Genomic DNA, 22402 nt, shown 5'->3' with positions numbered 1-22402 from the left:
TACTAGATGCAGTGCCATCTGGAAATGGAACCTTTTGAAAACGGCTCACAGTTGGACCTCAGAAAAAATTTGGAGGCGCACAAAACTGTTAGTTGCTTTTACATTTTTTTCTGCTAAAATATACATAACCACTTCTAGAACACTTGAATACAACCTTGCTCCTGCTTCCACTGAAATTAAAGGAAGTTTTGATGTGGATTTGCACGAGATAAATCCCCAAATCCGTAACACACCATACAAATAGGAGCCCTGGTGGTTGTTCTCTGCTGGAATAAATAAAAAATCCCTTCAGCATGAGAAATGCCATCATCTGGTGAAATCAGCTTTATGCCATCTCCTGTCAGGTGTGACAGCGCTTGGGAGTTCATGAGAGGGGCAAGTGATTGAAAGCCACCATAAGGCAATCAGTTGCCACTTCTTTTTATTTATTTTCTTGAAATAGCCTTTGTAGGGAGGATACAAACCCATGTAGGAAAGAGCAACTCCTTTTGCCTAATGCCTTCATAGTCACTGAGACTCAAATAAGCCGACTGCTTAAAAACAACTCAGGAGCCACAGTAAAAGATAGAAAATTATTGCTTCCTGTCATGACCAAATATTAAACACAGCACACACCTAATGGCTCTATCACTCCCCAGGGAAGAAGCTTTATGAACAATAAAATCCCAGCAGACTTGCACTGTTTGGACTTAGAAGCCTCATTATAGGCTCACTGATCCAATACAATTTACAACCTCAATGGACTCCACTTGAAGGAAAAGCCACCAAACATGGAGTTATAAATGGAATGCCCATGGAGAAATAAGCATTTATTTGTGAAGGAAATTAGCAGAGAAGACGGAGAGGAAAGAAAAAACAAAAAAAGGGGGGGGGGGGAAGAAAGATTGATGGGTTGGATGACAGCAGCACATTAGAGATCCAAATCAGAGAGAAAGATGGGAATATGAATTCCACTTGCAGAGAGGAAATGCTGTTCCAGGACACGCTTACATGACCCAGCCTGGAACACACCAGACTTGGATTCCAGTCCTCACTGTGTCACAGACCTCCTACGTGATCTTGGGCAAGTCATGTAAGCCCTCAGTATTTTTAAAATTATGAGCCCATCTCCAGCTGACTTAAGCAAGTTTCAGATTTACGTTACGTACTTTTAATCTCACCCTTGTCCTCATTTTACAATGAGACTTTGGGTGATGTTCTGAGCAGGACAGAAATTATTTCATATGCTATCTGAAAGCGGGAAACACTACACACTAATTGGGAGGTCTTCTTCAGATGTGAAGCACTTGCTTCAGAGAGGCTGAAATCCTGGGATGTTTACAGGGTAGAAAATATATGAGATCCCACCAGAAACAGATGGTGAAGGAAACACACAAGGAAGGGACAGACAGAAAAAAAAGGTTCAAAAGGAAAGCAAGAGGCAGTAACAAAAACAGTTAGGGCAGATGAAGTGACAAGTCCATAAAACCAGGTCTAGACAGAGGCTGAGAGGAGTGGAAAAGTAATAAGGAAGAGTATTTTAGGTCATAAATACACAGAGGATGCTTTCATTAGGATGCAAATACTCTGAAATACTGGCATTTCCAATGATGAGTGCAGATGGATCCAGGCAAACACAGACCCATTTTCAAAAAGTTGACTTGTAGAGATCGCATGTCACACATTACTGCTCTACTTGACCAGAATTCCTCTTGTGCTGTTTACCCTCAGCTTCCAGTCCCAGAGGTGCTTTAGTTCATGGGAACTTTTATTCTATTCCCCTTTCCCCTCTCCACCACTACCAAACTCATTGATTCTAACGTCTCCTTACACTGCTATCTCATCTGTCCTTCTGAGACCCCTTATTATCAGCTGGCTGTGCAGCCATTTAACCTCCTCACTTGCTGTTTATGAGAACACAACACAAACTGGATCAAATTCTCGTTATTGCAGGGACAAAGCTTCGATTTAAAAGGGGACAAGGATTTTTCCACACCATGTTTGAACTTTGCTCAAAACTTTGCATTGCTCAGTCAGGATTCAGCCAGCCAGCACCATCAATGTTTTTTATCTCAGCTAAAGCACAACTAATCTAACAAGATTGGAATTCATCCACACTTGCTGTCCAAACTGGACTAGAGCACCATGGAAGCTTATCTGATTTATGCAGAATTGCTAACATCCTTTTGGTCTTGTCTTCATTGGACTTATTTTCTTAAGGCTTCCAGGCAGTAGTAGCAATAGTCAGGTTTTATTTCTTTAAGGTATATAATGTGTCTGTGCTCAGACTTAACCACCCTCACCTTGCAGTTCTGAAATCAGAACCTGTGCTAACTATTCCCCTTACAGACTCAGTAGAACTAAAACAATCAATATGGGTTAACACTCCCCACCCATTACATTTTTCCCTCTAACATACCCAAAACGGCAGGTGCTCTATTCGGAGGGCTCAAGTGAGGTGCTCACGACGAAATGGCTGCACAGTTGCACGAGGACAGCACGTGGCGAGGAGCACACATGTACAAAAAGTGAGTGGAAACGCGTTTCCAGCTCTGTTAGCGTCCATAAATCTGTGCTTGAAATCAGCAGTGATTTAAATTAATTTCATTTATTTTTGGCTTAGTTTCAGAAGCAGTAACACCTTCAGCCCAGGCAGCAGCAACTATCAGTCTGGGGAGAGAATAACTTTTTAAATTACGTCAAAACAATCTCCACTCAATAGTTTTCCACATCACTATAATATTTCCACACATCAGTTTTCAGCAGATGTATCTTTATCAGTGAAAGCTAGAAAAGTACACAATTATCCTTGGTTTTACTGTTAAGCAGAGTCTATGTGAATGGCTAGAAAAATACAGAGATTCTGCAATGGAGAGAGAGGAACAGACCCCAAGACTTCCACAACTCCAACTAGATCCTTCACCACAAGTCCATTCTTAATTTTTCTAGCACACTCAAAGAGATCTTTATGCTTCTTTTGACTCACCAGCTTGCTGGAAAATCTGTTGTCTGTCGACATTAAAAAAAAAAAAAAGATGAAGTGACACAAGCTAGTCTCCAGTTTACTGCATATACAAGCTTTAAGTGATTGTACGCATCAAAGATTTCAAGATGCTTTGGACAACAAACTAGTAAGGAAATTTTCTTTTGGCCTAAAAGGGCAGGCGGCTGGGAGGGGAGGAGAAACAAATAAATTACGCACTAACAGAACCACTTGTCAAATGGCTGGGATAGTGCACTTTAAGTTACTGACTCCCCACAAACATCCAGTCTACTAAAAAATTCATAAAGAGACAGATGGCACAACAGCAGCTCTTTGCAGGAGAGCAGGGTTTAGCAGTGAACAAAGGACTTTGACTCCCCAGGACAAGAGAAGAGATCATTGTGGGGTTTGGAGGCTTGGAAGGGGGGATTGGAGCACGCAGGGAGCTGAGCAGGGCCTCCTTTACCCGTGGCTCCTAGTTTCACGCCACAGCAGCAACAGATTTGAGACATTTATTCTACCTTGGCAGGCTTACAAGGGGCATGGAGAACAGAGTGGAACAAGAACAATCCAACTCTGCCATGTAGATGAAATCCTTGTTGCAGTAGAAATATGAAAAACAAAAACTCCTATTCAAGGATCTGAAACCCACAGTTAGGTAATTGCTAACACTTTGTGCTAAGGAGGAAACTGAGGCATGGAGTTATGTGACTTGGTTAAAGTGACAGGGCAACTCCGTATCAGTGAAATTAATAAAAACCCAGGATAGCCAGAAGTCTGCACTTATTTCAAGCCAGATAAGGAAAATGAAAGCCAATCTTTATGCCCTTTTGCCTTACTTAGGGAGAAGGAGTTGGGGGGAGGTGATGGTGTGTGGAACACAAGAAGACATAAACCCCAGTCCTATTAATGTGGACATCTCACACAGAGCACTTTAACACACAGCATGGACACTATAGGGGCACAGTCAGAATGTTTAAGCCTGGCAACAGCTGTCTTTCCTAAAGTGAGTTTTAGTGCTTGTGAAATGTGCCAGCCAGTCAGCCAGGGAGAGCTCGGGCCTCTGTTTATCTGTACAGCAGGTAGGGCACGAGCATCAGCAGGGAGGAAAATCTCTATCCATGCCATCCCATTTCTGCATTGAAGGGATGGACCCCTATGGCACAAGAATGCAATCTAGTCTCTTCTGCTTCTTTATAGAGATGCTAACAAGTGTGCCAGCTGCGTTCATGCTTTGGGGGATTTCTTTAAAAATAATAATAGTAAAATCCTAAACGTTTACAGCCTGTGTCAGCTGACCAATATTGTAGTTCACCGTCTACTGAAACCACTGTGCCAAGTGCTCAGCTGGTGGGAGTCAATGTAGCGCTGCTGACCCAGCTGCAGGTCTGGCCCCATGCCTCCACCCACTGGTTAGTGCCTGTCTCAACCCAAGGAAATGTTCCACGCAACCCCACGGTTCACTCAATCCCATCCATCACTACAGCCACTGCCCCAGCAACAATTGCAATAAATAAATAAAAGGTGTTAAGAAAACACATTAGATCCTTTTACAGGACAGTTAGGAAGAGTTTAGGTTAACAGTAGGAGGAATTGAACCCAAGATCCCAGATTCTTAAAGCATATGAGCTAAATGACCTCATTCCATCAGCTCAAAACAGCAGAGGACTCAAGAGCCTCCACACAATAAAAGCATAAAGACAGCCAGCTACACCCAGCACAGAGCTGATGCTCACATTTTGCAGTGCTGTTCCAAGTAATTTCCCCTGCAGTAACAGAAAAGTCTGTCCCATCCCAGTTACATAGCATTGTTTAATTGAATTAAGATGTTTCATTTGAATTACATAGAAATTTATTTTGACTCTTTATCTCTTATTGGGGAGGGAGGAAGCAAATAAACTGTTCAACTGAAAACATCAGCCGGTTCTCCCCAGTACCCTGGAGGCTTCAATTAGATCACAGCTTTAGTAACTAGGTAAAGCACTAAGACTAACAAGCACACAAAATATAACCTCCTCTAAAGAGCTTAAATCTTCAAGAAACATAAAGAATTTAAAACAAAAATAATCATTCCCACTTGATGAATGGGGAATTTATATCCAAAACTATAGAACTCACCTAGAATGAGAAAAATCTGCAGTAAAATAAGGAATTAAATTCATTTGCAGTATCCACGACCTCTTAATCATGAGACCAAATTTCTTTTTATTTGCATAACTGGGGTGGGAAAAGTAGCAAACTAAGTAATTATAATATAGGCGTGACGAAATATAACTTTCATTTGGGAAGTATCATCTCTGAAAGAAAAAACTTCCACCCTTCTATCTGAAAGCCACCTCAACCCATCCACTTCATACCCCTGTCTACGATTTCAACAAAGAAGGAAATGTCAGTATGCAAAGTTCACACTTGAATTTCCAGGAACTACAAGGAACCTTAAGAACCACCACTTCGGCTATGAGAAAAAGAAACAAAAACATGTACATTTCTGAATTCTCATAGATCTACCAATTCCACAGGTACTAACGTCAAAACCTAAGCAGGAAGACAGGATAAATAGAAATTAGGCTCACTGGAAATCCACCGTGGGAACACACTAGAAGCAATTTAGCTCTGATGAATTTTGATCTTGCATGCAAAGTTAAAGCTTGCTTTAACATTTTGAGAAGTGACAGTGGCTTGCGTTGTCTGAAAAACTCGCAAGGGCATATTTTGCAAATGTTTCTGGACTAAACATCTATCATGTAATCTCCCATATGTGTTCAGGTGGTCCTTTCAGTCCTGTGCTCCAGTGGAGTTATGTCTATTCCTGCTTCTTGTCCCCCGCTATAGCAGCATTGCAGGACTGGAGCTGTGTCACTGGTGTTAAGACAGAGGGAACATTCGTAATTCAGATTCTGACCCAAGTTACACTGGAATTTTGACTCAGAACGTTGCAGGGGCCTAAATACTCTAATGACTAATACTCTAATACTACAGATCTTTGTCGGTGGGAGAGGATACACAGTAGATTTCAGCAAAGCAGCTCCCTTTCATATAGAAAAGTGCTAGTTTCCAAGAGCGAACGGAAAAATAACTGCAAGGTCCTTAGGATCTAAATCTAGTCCCCAGAGCAAAGGTCACAGCAGAAATGTTTTATTCAGCATAAGAACTTTTGGAATTCATTCAAGGAGAAGAAAAAACCCAACAACAACAACATGGATGACATTTTTTTCCCACTGAACTATTTCTTCCTTTTTAAACAGGGATACAAGTTTCCATGCTTTGCCAAACACCAATGACTTGTGCCTCCCTACAGCAATAAACAGGTAAACCAACACTATAGTCTAAGCATCAGTCTCTGGAAGCATAAAAAGCAAGGAAGCAGGGAGAGAAACAAATAAAGGGGAAAACACTGTATTGGTAATGGAGTTATGTTCATTTGCAGCAACTTAGAACGTAGTCCCTGAACTCAGCTAAATTTGATGCATGTTTAGTTCAGTGAGACACTGAATGGCAGGTTATAACCTCAACCGAACGCTTCATGAGTCTTGTGAGGTTTGTAGGATGCATCTATAGCATGGTCAGAAGCCTGCAATCATAGCACAGACAGGCATACCAGATGCAGCCACTTAGTTAGCTCAGGCAAAAAAGAAAAACAATAAAGTTGCGATAACACAGGCATTGGTGTCTATCTCTACGAAGTAGCAATGCCTCTCCTTGCTTCTTCACCACCCTTAGAGGTACCCACAGTAGTTAATTTAACTTGTGTCCACTCATGACAGAAGTATACCTTTGAATACCACATAGAGTTTGCTTCATTTTGGACTCAAAACCCCTCTACCTTGCAGCTCCTTTGCTGTTGAGGGAACTGCCACGCACAGGCTGCTTGTACAGTATAGCAGTTTAGAGATTAGTAACATGGTGCCCTCCCAAATCCTTCCTATTTGAGTATGCCTTTGTGGGAGTGGCAAATCACAGAACCTGCTAGACCTAAGACATACACAGCTCAATCTAAAACTGGGCTCCATCTCTGCTCTCACACCTTCTGATAGTCCCCTACTATAGCTTTGAAGATGTTGGTCTTTTCTATGCTGTATAATCAAACCGTGTTTTAACCATATAGGTCCCCTCCCAACACAGCTGGAATTACAATGCAGATGGCACCTCCCGAGTGCCAGCCCCAATTTTCTCACACTCTCTTGCAGCAGGAGCAATGCATATGACTTAACCTGGGCTCAAAGGGAGAACCAGCACCTCAACAATCAAGTTCTTCTCTGGCCTCCATTTTCCTTCTGTTCTAAATGGAAAGCTCCAGTCGTGTTTCACTTTGCATGCACTGTTTAGACCTGGCTCTGCATAACACAAATGTATTTTCGTAATCCCTTCTCTCTCCATTTTACATTTGGTTTTCACTTCTCTAGAGACATGCTAGAATGTAGCAGCTGCATTGTTACGTTACAAATTTTTGCATTTACCGATCTTTTCAAACAATTATTTTTAAAGAAAATGTGTGGTTCCTTTTAAACTAAGAAAAAACCCACCATGAAGCCAACACTGAACTGAAAATCTTTCCATAGTTATTGGCCTGCATGATTGCAGATGGTTGCAAGCTGCATTTCGGAAATTATATTCTGCCTGCTACCAAGTTCTTCTAAAGAAGCCACATAAAGATGCCCTAAATAAAAAAAACACCGCTGCCCAGATTCCCAAGCTAGTTCAGAACACACATGACTCTCCAGCAGAGTTTTCTGCTTGTTTGAAAGACAGAAAGATTAGCCCCATTGAATGTAGCTTGGGAGAGCAGACTGTTTAGTTGAACTCTTAAGTAGTTGTACTTAACTGCTGTGGAAATGTCTGAGGATGACAGACTAGACGGTGAATTCCTCTGTGCACAGACATGTACGGCATAACTTTGTTATTATATTTGCATTACATGTGCTGATTAAGATGTAGTACACAGGATTATCCCCCACTCCTCAAACCTTGTTTAACCAGGTAAAATGGTGGAATAGAAATAACTGTACAGAAGAGGGAGTCATTTGCTAGTACTGCACTACTGATTAGCGCTAGAACAAGAAAAAAGATTTAGCTTCGAGTTTAGCTTCTATTCACCACATTGTTCACTAAACCATGCCACCTCCAGACAGCAGTGCAGATTTGTAATAATTTCTTTCCTCTGTGGTCTAAACCTGATTTAGTGGCTGCCTTTAAAACCACGTGAAAACAGCTTGATCGGGCTGCACCCCTTATTTCTCTCATCTACCTTATTATTGCCCCTACTGAACTCCAGATTTCACTTGCAATTTTGAGATATGCACACACAGAGATGAGAAGGAAGAACTGACACTTGACAAGAAACTACCAGACTGAACATAGAGGATGCTTCCATACAAACAGAACGCCTGTTGCTGTTAGCAGGGGCATTACCAATAGAAGTTCTAGGCTTAGAGCAATTTAGGACAGGTTAGGACTCAGGGACCACACAAATGACTTTTACATCTGATGCACATTTTATACAGTTGTTGAAAAGAATAACCCTGTTCTTTCCAATAGTTTCACTTCCATTACATTTTACATCAACAGACCTCAAATTCCCACTGAAAACATCAGAATCTTCATTTTGCATGAGAATGGAGAGCTTGCTCAAGGTCACAAATTCACTTAAGTGGTAGGAACTATCCCCTTCATGGTCTTAACTCATAGGCTAATACACTGCCTTACATCATGCTGCTTCTCCAGCAGTCAGACAACTTTCAGAAAATTCAGACTTCAGATTGGAAAGTTCCCAAATGCAGAATCATAACAAACATCAATACAGCCAAAAATAAGCTAGAAATTTCATAGAAAAGGTCAAAATGGCATATCTAGGATTTCTGCTAGTCAGGAAACTGCCCCCTACACACACACAAACAGCCTAGTTTGCGGGAATTTCCAACTTTGGGCCCGACCACAACTCGTAAGTACAAAATTAAAAGGGAAAACCACAGGGTAAAGGGAGTGGAAGAGCCCCGTCACATCAGTAAAGTTCCAAAATTATTTAGATTGACTCTGGGATGAAAAAAAAAAAAAAAAACGGAGATAATTGTAGATCTTTATTCAAACCAGCTTGAGCATTCTGAATGCCAAAAAAAAAAAAAAGTCACAAGAAATACTACGACAAATAATGCTTTTTAGAATGTAGATAGAATATACCAGACACATACAGCCAGAAAAACTGAATTCACAATCAATCCACTTCAGCATCAGCTCTCCACTGGCCCCTTGTACCAGCTGCTTCAGGGAAAAGAAACTCTTTAAACAGTTACTACAGAATAATCTTGGGGGAGGGAGGGAGAAGGCTTCTTCCTGACTTTTCTTTATTTACTGTTCTCCTCCTGGAGATCTTGGTTGTGTATTTCTTTTTGAAACAACTCAGTCATCTTGTTTTTCCTTCTTGAATCTTGCTGAACTCCAGGTCTCAAACAACACTTTGGGTCAGTGAGTTCCACAGGCTAGTTTTCTAAGCCTTCACAAATACAATTTTTAATGTGCCAGTTCACAATTTAACAAATGGCTACTCTCCCCACTTATGTTATTTACCCAGAAACTGGCAAGAAGAACTTAGCCCTGGATGTGGAACTGAGTAATATATGAAGTTGCTGTTCTACATAAAATTGCTTACAATCCCCAAACTCAGTTTTAGTCCCGCCTAATATGTTGTACTTCTCTCTTTATCCCTTCCTTCCTCCCCACATTTCTATAAAAATATTCTCATTTTGTTAAAGAATATTATTGAAGCTGCCAGGTTGCTCAAAGCTTTCTCTGCCTCAGTAATCCAGTTGCGTTATATGCCTGGTGAATAGAAAATATTCTAGATGCGTACATGGCATATTTGGTCACAATGAAAATGATACACAGAGAACTTAATTTAAAAAATGAACATCAACAATTTTGTCAAGGTAAGCCTGGATGGACTAAAGCTAACCACCTCTTAGGCCGGCATTTTTCTCAGGAATCACAAACCAGGCATCCCTGAATGGCAGACACTGACAGAAAACCATCAAGAAAGACCCTCAGCTGCCTCAAAGTACACACAGCAATTTGAGGTTGCATTTCTAGGAAAATGAGGATTTGTCTCCTACCTGTCAATGATCACGGGGTCAGACGGAGTCTCATTTCTGTTGCCGCAACTTTTCTTCTCACAGCACCGACTAAAGAGAAAGAAAACCAAAATTAAAGAATTACTGTGATGGTTGATAGCAAAGCAACCAGCTGAAAGTCTCATCTGCAAACCTTCAGGACTCAATATGTCCAGAAGAGCAACCGAGAAAATTCTGGCTAGGTTTTCAGGAAGGGAGAACTATGGGAACTGGGTACCCAAACGCTGGTTGCTTCCAGCGGGAGTTTGGCACTTGGATCCCTGTAGTTTTTTTTTAAATTTCCAGCCAAAAATGAACACCAATATGGTCACACTTTAGACTAAGGCACTATTTATAAAGGCTTAATAAACGATTAATGGATGTCATAATGATATTACAGGCATGAGTATCATGTGTTATGTATGGTTAAAATTCCATCAAAAGAAGGTGTTAGAACTGACTATAAGCAACTTACTGATTTACTATATTTTAATAACTGATTTGTTGATTATTAAGTATCTAGTAACCCCTAAGTTTCATACACCCACAGAAAACTTTGACACTATAGTAGCACCAATGAAAAAAACAGAAACTGAACATACTTAGATTCTACTAAGGATCTGAAGAGGTATTTTTCAGGTTGGCATTTAATCTGTAAATCCCTTTGCAATTGTTTCAGTGACAATAAGCCCTTAAGATTAATCATGTATTTATACACATTTTATACTGTGTGGCCACCAACACGATTGTACAGAAATGAGAACTCTCTCCGATGAGCTCACAACATAAATTAAAATATATTTATCTGACTCGATAAGAAAATGCGAGATAATGCTGTCACCCCCAGGAGCTTGCAGTAAGGTACATATCACAGCATAATATTTGTGTTATGTCCACATCTATGCACGTGTGCATGCACACATACACAAAGATAACTGTGTGTGTATATATGTGTGTGTGCACATGCACAAATGTGTACATATATACACAGATATATCAGGAGATGGTAGAGAAGAATACAACCTACACTCAGGAACTATTAGATGTTCTTCACTCCCATGGAATTACACTTTCTTCAGGAAAGAAGAACAGAATCACTAAACCTCCTTTTCCCATTTTTAATAATAACAATAATGACAAAAAAGAAAAACTAAAATCAAGAGAGAGGTAGTTATTTGATTTCCACTGATATACTCATTGACACGGGTAATCCTCCTCGATATACACCAGCTGAGTACCAAAAGTTTAATAGATTTTAAAAACAGCCCTTGCTCTGAAATTCTCAGTGTTAAAAATCCGTAGCAACAGAGATTAGAAGATTTAAGCTGTCTTGATGCTCAGGTAGTTTGTTCCAACCAAACCTAACACGGGTGGGGGAGGATGGAGGCATCCAAAACTTTAAGTAGGCTGTATCAGAAGTCCCATATGCCTCAGAAGTCACCAGATCAGATTCTGCCTTCAGTTACACAAATGCCTTTCCAAATTATGTCTTTCACATTCTGCTGAGGTTGTTCAAATTTACACATATGGAACCAAGAAATTATTTCAGGTTTTGTACAGCAGTAGAATAGGTGCTGAATACGTTTGCAAAATTCTCAAGTCAGTCTGAATCCCACAGTTTTCCAACTGGGGAGCAATTCCAAGCAGAGGAATAAAAAAAAAAAATAATAAAAAAAAAGCTTGAATTCACTGAAGGCAGTACAAAATATGAAAGACTAGCTTTTTTCTTTAAATGCCTAATATTCAATTATTAATACCTAAATTAAGCATTTAGACAAAAAACCTCTTTCAGATATGAAAAAATTCATTTTCTCCTTAAGTTACAATGTGTGCCAGGAACTTCCCATTTGCAAGTTGAAATTGCCTAGCAAGATGAGATACAACTATCAGATCTATTTGAATAGCAGCTCTAACTGTTTCAACATTTCTACATTCCCTTTGCCTCAAACCTGCACTTATTCATCGATGCTAGTCCTTTTAAAATAAAAGGATACACTAAATATTTAAAAATCCCTGGGGCAGCCCCTCTAGCTGCTGTAAATTGTCATGGCTCCATCGACTTCAGTGAAGCTATGGTAATTCACACTAGCTAAGAATATCCCTACTCCCTCTTTCTCCCAACTTTGTTTTAAGTGCATCTTTTATATGTTTCACTGCCTAATGATTTGTTTATAAAAATTGCATATTTTTGTACTAAAAGCGAAATGTGAGGTATTTTCTAAAGAAAAAAAAAAATAAACCCCCCAAAAGCAGAAAATCCTCACTCAGAAGAATATAAATTTGACATGTCCAATATAACAATGCATTGGAAATAACACCAGGAATAAAAAGGCCTTGCTGGTTTACATGCTGCTATAATAAAAAAACAAAAGGAAGTCAATTTTTAAAATATTTTTGTAGTGTTTTGTTATTTGGGAGGATTGTTTGGTTTTTTTTACAGCTAGCTGAAACAGCAGTGGTTTCCTCTCTTTGCAATAATACTAAATGAGATATCCTTTAGTCATGTAACTTATGCGGATAGTCGTGAAAAAATATTTCTGATTGCACTACACCACAGTGAAGTTCAAGCGGAATACACCAGCAGTACCTCCACCATGTCTCCTCAGCTCAGATACTCTTCCCAGAGAGGCTGCCATTTCTTGGCACAGTGTTTTAAAATTAATTATGCGAGATTGGAGTACAATGTGGCTGGGTTCTGAAATAAGCACATCTTGTTTTATTTTAGTTTCTACAATTCACAGTTAGGAACTTTACCTTTGTAATACTTAAAAATTTTCCTTCTAAAGCTGTGGTTTACAGACAGAGTTCTCCAAACATTTTACAAATATCTGCATTCTTATCACACTCGGATAACAGATTTTTGTTAGGGTGCTAGATTTTTTTCCCTTTGACTGTACCACTTCTTGAGTCCAAATGTATTTGAAAAAAATTTTTGATTAGGGAAAACAGGCACTCACTTCCAGTGAATGACTAGTTGACACGTAAATCAGAGTGCTTTTAAAGACTGAGGATGCTTCAGCCCAGCATTTTAGCAAAAGTACCTCTCAAATCTTTAAATCCCCATTTCCAAGTATTTTCATCACAGTATCCAAGCACTAACATTTCCACTGGGTTTGTTTTGCAAGTGCTGCCTGTAACAGAATTGACTTGTTTCAATTTAAGTCAATGGCAAAAATCCCGAACTCTGGCAGTCCAGGATCAAGCCTACAATATTCTCTTAAAGCAAATTATTGGCATGACTTCACCAATATTTACGCTTCTGCTACGATGTTGTGCTAGGAACATACCTTTAGAGATGCTCATTTACTTAAAACAAGAATATCAAGGTCTAAGACTTCTATTTTCTACACCTTTTCTTATTATACTTTCCCCTCTAACTAGATCTACATGGGAAAAATAATGGTTTACATTATGAACAGTCCTGAAAAAAAAATAAAAACAACCCCAGAAACCAAAAAGCTACCACAGACAACACCAGATCTACAAACTGAATACCCCAGAAGGCTCATGTCAAAGACAAACTTGCATCCTATCCCTCCTCACACTTGACTAAAATGGTTTTAAAATTCAGCCCTCAACTTCCCTCTCCTCACCCCCCCCCCCCAAAAAAAAAAAAAATCTGTCTCTAATTTCAAACTCAAATAAGCTCACAGCATGGTGGCCTTTGTTTTGTTTTCTTCTCCCCAACTCCTCCCTGCAATTGCATAACAAAAGTGTCTAAATTCACACCATCTGGCCGATAAAGACACAGGCCCCAGTGGCCGCCTGGCCCAGCTGATTAGAGCTCCTGTCTAGTCTGAGCCTTGTGGCGAAAGTCACAGCTGTGGGGCTTGCTTGCACTCAATACAACTCTGTTATTAGCCAGCTGTAGGCCCTGAGACTACTTCTGTTCAAATTATAATACCTTTTAACCCTCTGAGCATTGAGGGCATAGGGGGTTGCTGGCAGCAGCATAACAACTAGTTTCCTCTTAGTCGGTAATTGGAAGAAAAAGAAGAAGAGAAAAAAGTTATTCCAGGAGAGGAGACTGTTTACCTTGATTTCCAACCTTTGGGGGGAAAGGCTGTGTATTTAAGAGAGACCCACCTAATAGGAACAGTTCCCATTAGGCCGTAATAACCCAAATGAAAAATTTCAGATCTGCAAATAAATAAATAGAGCCTCTCGCTGAAAGCACTAATTATTGAGAGTTGAGAGTTTAACTTTCAATTGCTATGACAGATTGTTGTAGCCGTATCAATATTTAGACAACTTTCCTGCTAAGCACGCATCTGTCACTGTCTGAGTGGAAGATGCGGAGTTTCGGATGCACACGTCTCTATACAGCAAAAATATCTGCATGGGTGATTACATACAGAAAATACCCCCAAAAAAGCCCACCTTCAACTAGCAAGGGATTGGAAGAAGAGGAGCAGAAAAGACAGGCAGACCCTTTCTTTTTAAAAACAGTAGGCATCAATTTGGACAGCAGAGTGGGTACAGTGCATTAAATTTTTATACACTGTTACTAATGCAAACTAAACTAGGGGCTTTAAAAATTGATGCTGCCACTTAAGCAGCACACAATGAGGAAGATTTGATTATTGTACTTAAAAGAAATAAAATAAAATGTCAAGTTTAACTAGAGTTGGATCCATTCCCCTGACATTATTCAAAGTGATATGTGTAATGCCTCTTTGGAATAAGCAGCATCCTGTTCAGAGATACTTTAGGAAAACACGACATTTAAAATCAAATGTCTTGATTAGGTTACAGAGCGCTTTTGATTTCGTTCACTAATCTGCGTTTTACATGGAAAGAACATCCCCGAGTTGTAGTTCTTCCTTGGCTAATCTATCAAGCAGGAAAGTTCAGTATAATCGGAATAATGGTTTACATTTGTAGAACACTACCTTAAATCAAGCACGGAATGCGTTTATAGGCATCAGTGGAGGCCAGGTATATAAAAGCTGAAACAGAGCGTCTGATACTATAAAGGCACAGAAAGGAAGCAGGGGAAAAAGCCAAAATAATTTTATTTTAAAGAAGTACATGTAGATGGGAAGGTGCTGGTGTTTGCTGAAATATTTTAACATCTACAGTAGAACTGCACTCTATACAGGAAGAGTGGAGAAAGATGAAGTACGCTAACTGTTATTTTGTTATCACAAACAAGGACCCAACTGCATAGCAATTCAAAGATTTTGCGTCTCTAACGTTCACCTAGTTATAGTGAAGACTTTCAACAATATGGATAGCATATATATTTAAATACGTATGCAAGTTCTAGATGTGCCAGGAAGTAACATATATACCTTTGATCTTGGCTACTACATCTACAGGTCCTTTCCTGTGAAGTGCACCGTATGCATCTTATACGTGATATACGCTGTGTTTGTGCATACATGTGTGACTGTGGGTCAAAAGTAACAGTGCTCATTTTCTTAATTAATGAGAGCAAGCACAACAGATAAACGCTATACATTTACTTGATCCTTATTATATTTAAAAAGTAATGGAACAATTGACATAATTGTGGAGTACTGAGACCGAGACTTTCCCTTGACGAGAAGTCTGTCCAAATAATCTGCTCTTACTACTATATTAACTTAAAAAGCTAGTTAAAAATAAATAAATAAATAATCAAGTAGCAAACTGCAACATTAAAAGAAGCAACATTCAGTCCAACAGCTTAACCCCCTCCCACTAATACAATAAATCACAAACTGTGTTTAATAAAGGTCAAGGTTGGTTTTGCCTTTCATTTTCTGAAAGAACATTCTATGCACAATTTAACACATTTTAATATAAGAACATTGACTGTTTGCATTGTTATACGTATTGAAAAAAATTTAATTACACAAGAGCAGGAAAAGTAATAAGTTACCATGGAAGCACGATGTACATACATAAGGTACATGTAACTTTATACTTATACAAATGTTATTAAAAACATCCTCAACTCATTTTACCCTCTAATTTATAACTTTACATGCTAAAAATAGTGTCTTTTTAATTAAAAGGTGGAAGTCCCCTAAATATTGCTTAGACGGTATAGAACAGAAGGATTTGTGTTTTGGTTTGAGGGGTTTCTTTTTTGGTCGGAGTAGAACTAAGCAAAATTAAAGAACATTAATGATGATAATTTAATTAAGAAAATTAAAATATTTCACCAGAGAAAATTACATGACGAATGCCTTTTAGATTCCAGGTAAAAATCTGGAAGTTAAACCGCTCATTCTCAAAAGGTGAACAGGAATTTTGTGAGAAATAAGCATATGAAAAGTCTCGATTTAAACAACACACACGAAGGCCTAGTTTAAACAAAAATAGCGCAGCTCCAACTGCAGACCTGGGGTTGCTAAATCTCTTGCAGTAAAAAAACAAAACAAAACACAACAACAATCAAAAACACCACATATCTGTATTGAACCCAAATCAAACATTATCCACATGTTAAAAAAAAGTCTTCCTACACAAAGAATCTGTCTGACACAAAAAAAACCCAAACAAAATAATCAAACTCTTCCTACCTACAACTTCATCAGAAAGGCCATTTTAGCATCTATGGAAACAAACTTAACAAATGATATGATGTTAATAAAGTCATCTTACCTGCACATGACTTCATGGGTAAGCAAAACTCTGCACATTTCGGGATTCTTGTTCTGTCCTTCGTAAGTTATAGGCTACAAAAATTAAGAAAAGGGGTAAGGCAGTAGCATCCGGGGGTTACTTATTTGTCACAATATTCAGCTCTGAGGTGAAGGCTTTTTACCATTGCTCACCATCGCTGGCAAATAAATACCTTCCCCCAAAGCCTTTATGAGCAGGGAGAGCAGCTTATACATAAATATTGATAAAAAGTGGATAAAAACCTACAATCCATAGAGGAAAAAGAGAGACTTAAGAGCATTACTTTTCTATTGCCCTCAAAAATAAGTTCTGGAATACAGATGAACAAGAGACAAAAATGAACCAGAGAAGAAAAAACATGCAGGGCAGTGTAAAGAAAAAAGGAAGGATGAGGCGGGACAGGATAGCACGGCACATATTAGCTATGCTCACCTGCTTAGTGACTGAATCAATGAGCCTAACGTACAGATCCTGTTCAGTCCTGACACCTAGAGCGAGAGAGAAGAGTAATAAATAATGCTGTTACATGCATCTTTCCCTAAACATCAGAACAAAACCATGTAGTTTCATCTAGTGCCTTATTAAACAGCCTCAGAAATACCATTTAGTTTTGTTTCCTCTAGTGTGTTTCCCAAGTCCATCCACACCAGGTAAACTTCAGAGCTCATCCCTACACTGAAGGGGCATCGTGCAAGGAAATTTATGTATATTTTAGAAATCACAGTGACAGCACCTACAAACCTTGCCTCCCTGTACAACATACAGAAGGTGAATGGAAAGAGGACTCACCATTGCTATAAAGGAGCTGGAGTTTGTAATGCGTGCCGTTGTTCGTCTTTTCATTGCCTTGCTCCTGGAAAGAGAGAATTAAAAAAAAAAATTCTTCCAGAACTTACACTTGGCACATTTAAAATGCAAAAGCTGATAATCATGATGGAAGCGACAACAAAGTTCATTAAAATTCCGAGAGGTGAATCCACTGATTGGGATATATTAACCTTCCGAATGACCCAGGACAAACTACAAAATACTGCTGACATCTTTTCCTGTAGGAGTTCAAGAACTTCTTTTCCTCTCTTACTTGCTATTATGCTCCCAACTTTTTCAAGGCAATACACTGAGATGAATTTGTACACTTCAAGTCAGTTAATATAAAGCAGATTGATAGTGGCAAAGCTCAGTGGGTTTTGGTTTTAATGTCTTCATTACTTTCCAATAGTCTTATTTTGAGTCATTATTGATATTTACTTCCTGTAGGTTGAGATACAGGGATGTTGCTTGCATGTTTTTTTACTGTAATTTCCTAGAAGATAATTATTTATGAGCATCCTTCATAATTAAAAAAGTCTTGTCCGTGACTAAGAAAATAATTGTAAAAACAGTGTGAAGTGGTCACCACATGGATCTAAAATCCAAAAGCAACTGCTTTTCAAGTCCTGCCCTTGACTTTGGAGTCTTAAGAAATACATATAATCAAACTCAACAGCTAATATAACATATTACAGGTCAGATTCCGCTTCTGTTGGGGTACTAATAAAACTTGGCAGATCTGGTAGATACCAGAAAAAAAAAAAAGCACATTTGTTCCCCATTAATTTTTTTATTCTATGTTTAGTGGGTGTATGAAATTCCCATTGTATTCCCGATACAGCAGAGGCTTGCAAGCCTTTTTAACTACAGCAGCACACAGGGCAACAGCTCTACCAAAGCACCTGAACCCTTGACCAAGAGCTGGTTGTATTTTGTTAGGGACAACAGGTATTAAAAGTTAGCAGCTCAACGGGGGGAGAAGAAAAGATCAAATTTGGAGAGGAAAAGAGGAAGGAGAAAGATAACAAGCCTTACTTTATCATTTTCTACAAAGTCCACAAAAGCTGTCCTCTCTATTTCCACGGGCTGCCCCTGTCTGTCGTAGAGAGCCAGAACAAAGTGAAAGAAATTGGATTTCCTCAAGTTGGAGGGTGGCTGCTTTTCAAAGTGAGCTCTGGACAAAGCTACTCCGCTGTGGAGGAAACATACGGGATAGGGTGTGGGGGGAGAGACAAAGACATTACCAGGTTGTGCAGCAGTTACAGCAAAACAACAACAGAAAAAGCAGAACATATTCATAGAGAAGACGGGAATCGTCCACCTTGTGCGAGTGCCACATGAGGCTACGAGCAGCCGCTTGTCATCACTGCCCCCGAGCCCGGCGCTCTCCCCCCGCCGCGGGCCGGCACAGCGGCTGCGCTCCCAAAGCTGGACGGCGGGGAGGGCTGGGGGCGACCGAGCCCGGAGCCGGGGCGGGGGGAGATGCCCGAGTTTGGAGCTGTCAAATAACGCTCATTTCGGCTTGGCACCGATGTCTTTATAGCTACGTTCTGAGGACAATAATAATTTACAGAGCCTGAACGTTAAGAGATCGGTTATTGCTAAATGCACTAAGTGTTGTACTTCCTCCTCTACCTATTCTCTTCTTGCCTGTCACACTCATTTCTGGAATGCAACGCGCAGGGTGGGAAGTAAATGTAACATATCATAAGTGCTATCTGTACATCGCAGCATCGTTCACTTTTCCTGTAGGAGAAGACAAGCGACCTTAAAACATTTCCTACAAGCGGACTGCCAACCTGAGGGCACCTACAGTTTAGGTAAAAGACAACTAGTTTCAAGCAGAGCATCCACTTTCCTCAGCAGCTAAGTTTGTCAATGTAGTCTTTAGTCACTGACATATTTGAACCGATGCCTGCATTTTCAATTTCTGATTTAAATTGAAAGAATTTAGACTCAAGTTAATTAGCCTTTGCCCAAATCTTGTCTCTGATTGCAGAAAATGCAGTGACGTTTCCCTCACACTTCCCGGCTTGGAACGATTCAAACGCTTTGTGTATCCACGATATCCCTAACTGCAGCTACCTTTCTTAGTGAAATTAGTTGTAGCTCCCTCTCCCTAATGCCGATTTCTATCTACTGCAGAGAAAATAGGTGCACATGAGCACCTCCCTATTACTTAATAGAGAGATTAAGACTATCTGCCAGACAAGTTAGGAGTGAGAACAGCTTCGGGTTTCAGTCCCCAAAATAGCTCCACTGCATTGGCAAAAGTATTTGACTCTTTCGGAGAACTACAGATGTTTCCCTATGTTTTCCATTGCCAAATAGGTACAGCGTGAACTCACCACATCCGCTACAACTGCACCTAGTTTGGGGCTTCCTCTCATTCTGCATGTAAGAACTCGGATTTCTTGGGGTTTTTATGGACGTCTGAAAAAACCCGGCGATGCCACCACCCAGCACAATTCGACTGCATCCCCACCGCTCTCGCAATTAGAGGCTTCTTAGGAGCCGTTTCCTTTTACTTTCGGTTTCCGCAGGAATAAACCCCTTCTCCTACCCCCCACTTCGTATTTATTAAACTGTCTATCGACATTCATAAAACTCTGATAACTCCTCCCATAGTGCTTGGAAAACCTTGCTCATGGATCAGGCCGCGGGTGGGGGCATGGATGTACTTTTTTCTACAACATCCCTGTTTCATTTGAAGTCCCATCTGCTGTTACATGCCTTTCACCTTGTCTCTAAATTAAATAAAACCCAACTTAGTCCCAGGACCAGTTTAGCCTTCCCCGACGCTACTATGATGTTTTTATTAAAAAAAAAAAAAAAAAGTATCCAGAGGGCAAGAAGAAAAAAAAATATTTTACCTAAAAGGGTTTTCATCATCTTACCCCTAAGGGGAAGAGACTGGAATAACGGTCCTGCGCCGACTTGGCTGGGAAGAGAAAAGGGAGGGGAAGCTATCCCGCCCAAACAAGTGAAAAACAAACAGACAAGCCCCCGGTTCGGCACGTTCACTGGTATTTCAGGTCATCAGAGACCTCTCGTACAGGTGCTACACGCGAGCAGGCTGAGGCGTGAAGGGCTGCTCAGGAACCGGCGGCTCCGAGCGCCCGCGGGGCTCCGCGCTCCGCCGCGGCGCTGCCCAGCTGCCGGCTCGGCTACCCCGCCGTCCGGCACCGAACCGCGCTCCGCTCGCCGCTTGCCTGGTTCGGTCAGCAGCCAGCAGCCTTCAATCCACGGGTAAAGATTTCGCCAATGCCTACGGTAGCTACAGAGCCACTTGAATTAAGTAAAACAAGATGGGCCGGGGAGGAGGGAGACGGGGGGAAAGATCTGCATTTAAGTTAATTCTAACTTGGTCCGCTCCTGTTCGGCTGTCTGACCCAGAGAGCAGGAAGGAGTAGTCGGTATCGCTAGGTACAACGAATCCCCCCCGCCTTCCCCCTGTGCATAAAAAGAAAGAATGATCCGATCTCTCTGTCATCTGATCCCCGCACTGCATTTTAAGATTCTGGATGCTCCCTGGTTTTGGAGCGCTTCTCCCTAACTCTAGCTATACTATCTTGAATTCTCACTGACTAGTGGACACCGGGAGGAGGAAAGGAGACAGAAAGGGAGAAAATGAATTTAATATCAAATACAAACAACAACAAGAAGTAAAGAAAAGGCTTGCTTAAAAAAAAAAAAAAGCGGGGGAAGAGCGGGGGAGAAATAGTCACAGTTACCTTTGTGCTGCTACGTTTGCATCCACAACCCCAACGTTTCTGACCCAGGACCTGACGGAATCCATTTCAGAGCCTAGAGATTTATCTTTCAGAATTGGTCCTCTTCCTAAAGTATCTTGAATCCCAAACATTTAAAAAGTCTATTCCAACTAGCAACAGTTTCCTTTTGGGGGATAAGGGAGGAGAAAAGAAAAAAAAAAAAAGACGCAGCCTTTGTAATTGACACACACAAATCCCAGGAAAGTGGAGAAGTTCAGCTTTGAAACCAACTTCTTCTGCTTTTAAATGCTACGTGTTTTAATGCCTTCAAATAGGGGAAAAAAAGTTTTTCCTCTTGCAAAGTAAAAGTTATGCTGATTCAGTCTTGCCTGGTATCATCATCCTTCAAACGCAGGAGAGGAAACTGCATCCAGAAACTGATCGCTGTTAACAAGGATCACCTGTTTCTCAACAGACACGGGGAGAAGGATTGATCGCTGCCTAATCCAGGAGAGAGGAGGAAAAAAAAAAAAAAGCGGGATGAATTGTAAAAGAAAGGAAGAAATGGAGCTAAAGAGAGTCTGATTACACACTACGCCCGGGAAGAGCCGATCTTTCCCAAACTGGTCACCATGAATGGGTTACAGGGGTGGGAGCGCACATAGCGGGAAGGGGGAGGAGCCTGCTCCCAAATAAGGGCTGACATTTACATAGCCTGCCCCGATTGGAGGGCTGCGGGCAGCCCCGCGCTCGCCTCGGCTCCCGGCTCCCCGCAGTCCCCCCCGGGGCGGGGGCGGCGCGGCCGGAGCCGGCGGGGACAGAGCCACCGGCCCCGGCCCCGGAGCTCCGCGGCAGCGGGACAACTTTTCCCTGAATGTCATAGCCCGTCGACGCCGAACGGCCCCGCCACCTAACAAGTGAACTGTGCTAAAAGCAGCAATCTCTGCAAATCTGTTCCGTGCTGTCGTAATAAAGCAATCGCACAGGTAGTTGGCTGGTTCGCTTTCAGGCGCGGTGTTTAAAAAAAAAAAAAAAAAAAAGCGCTGGGAGGAACGAAGCGGGTCGCGGTGGCGATGCCTGCGGGGCTGGGGATGCAGAGACCGCCTGCAGCAGCGAGAGGCGGCGAGAGAGACTGAAGACCCCAAAGTTCTCACTACACGCGAGCTGTCAGGTCGAGCCTTAAAACTTTTTATAACATCCAA

General features: G+C 40.9%; 1 protein-coding gene across 3 annotated transcripts in view; it reads right to left on the bottom strand.

The window, feature by feature from the left end:
• Positions 1-21810, bottom strand: part of EBF2 (EBF transcription factor 2) — a 141564-nt gene extending 119754 nt beyond the window's left edge. For 2 of the 3 annotated variants that reach the window (XM_063358678.1, XM_063358679.1), the window contains exons 1-6: positions 21222-21810; positions 18523-18679; positions 17467-17530; positions 17110-17165; positions 16657-16730; positions 10066-10134 (exon numbers count right to left, since the gene is read on the bottom strand). In XM_063358678.1, the coding sequence (XP_063214748.1) occupies positions 10066-10134; positions 16657-16730; positions 17110-17165; positions 17467-17530; positions 18523-18679; positions 21222-21352 (551 nt within the window). In that variant the 5' untranslated portion in view covers positions 21353-21810. Of the gene's footprint in view, positions 1-10065; positions 10135-16656; positions 16731-17109; positions 17166-17466; positions 17531-18522; positions 18680-19835; positions 19961-21221 lie in introns of those variants that run through there. The other variant, XM_063358680.1, reaches the window with a different exon arrangement.
• Positions 21811-22402: the final 592 nt, after the last annotated feature.

This window comes from Chroicocephalus ridibundus, chromosome 23 (genome assembly GCF_963924245.1).
Source record: "Chroicocephalus ridibundus chromosome 23, bChrRid1.1, whole genome shotgun sequence".
NCBI classification, from domain to species: domain Eukaryota; kingdom Metazoa; phylum Chordata; class Aves; order Charadriiformes; family Laridae; genus Chroicocephalus; species Chroicocephalus ridibundus.
The sequence above is the reverse complement of the archived record's forward strand: the minus strand, read 5'-3'. Positions and strand labels throughout refer to the sequence as shown.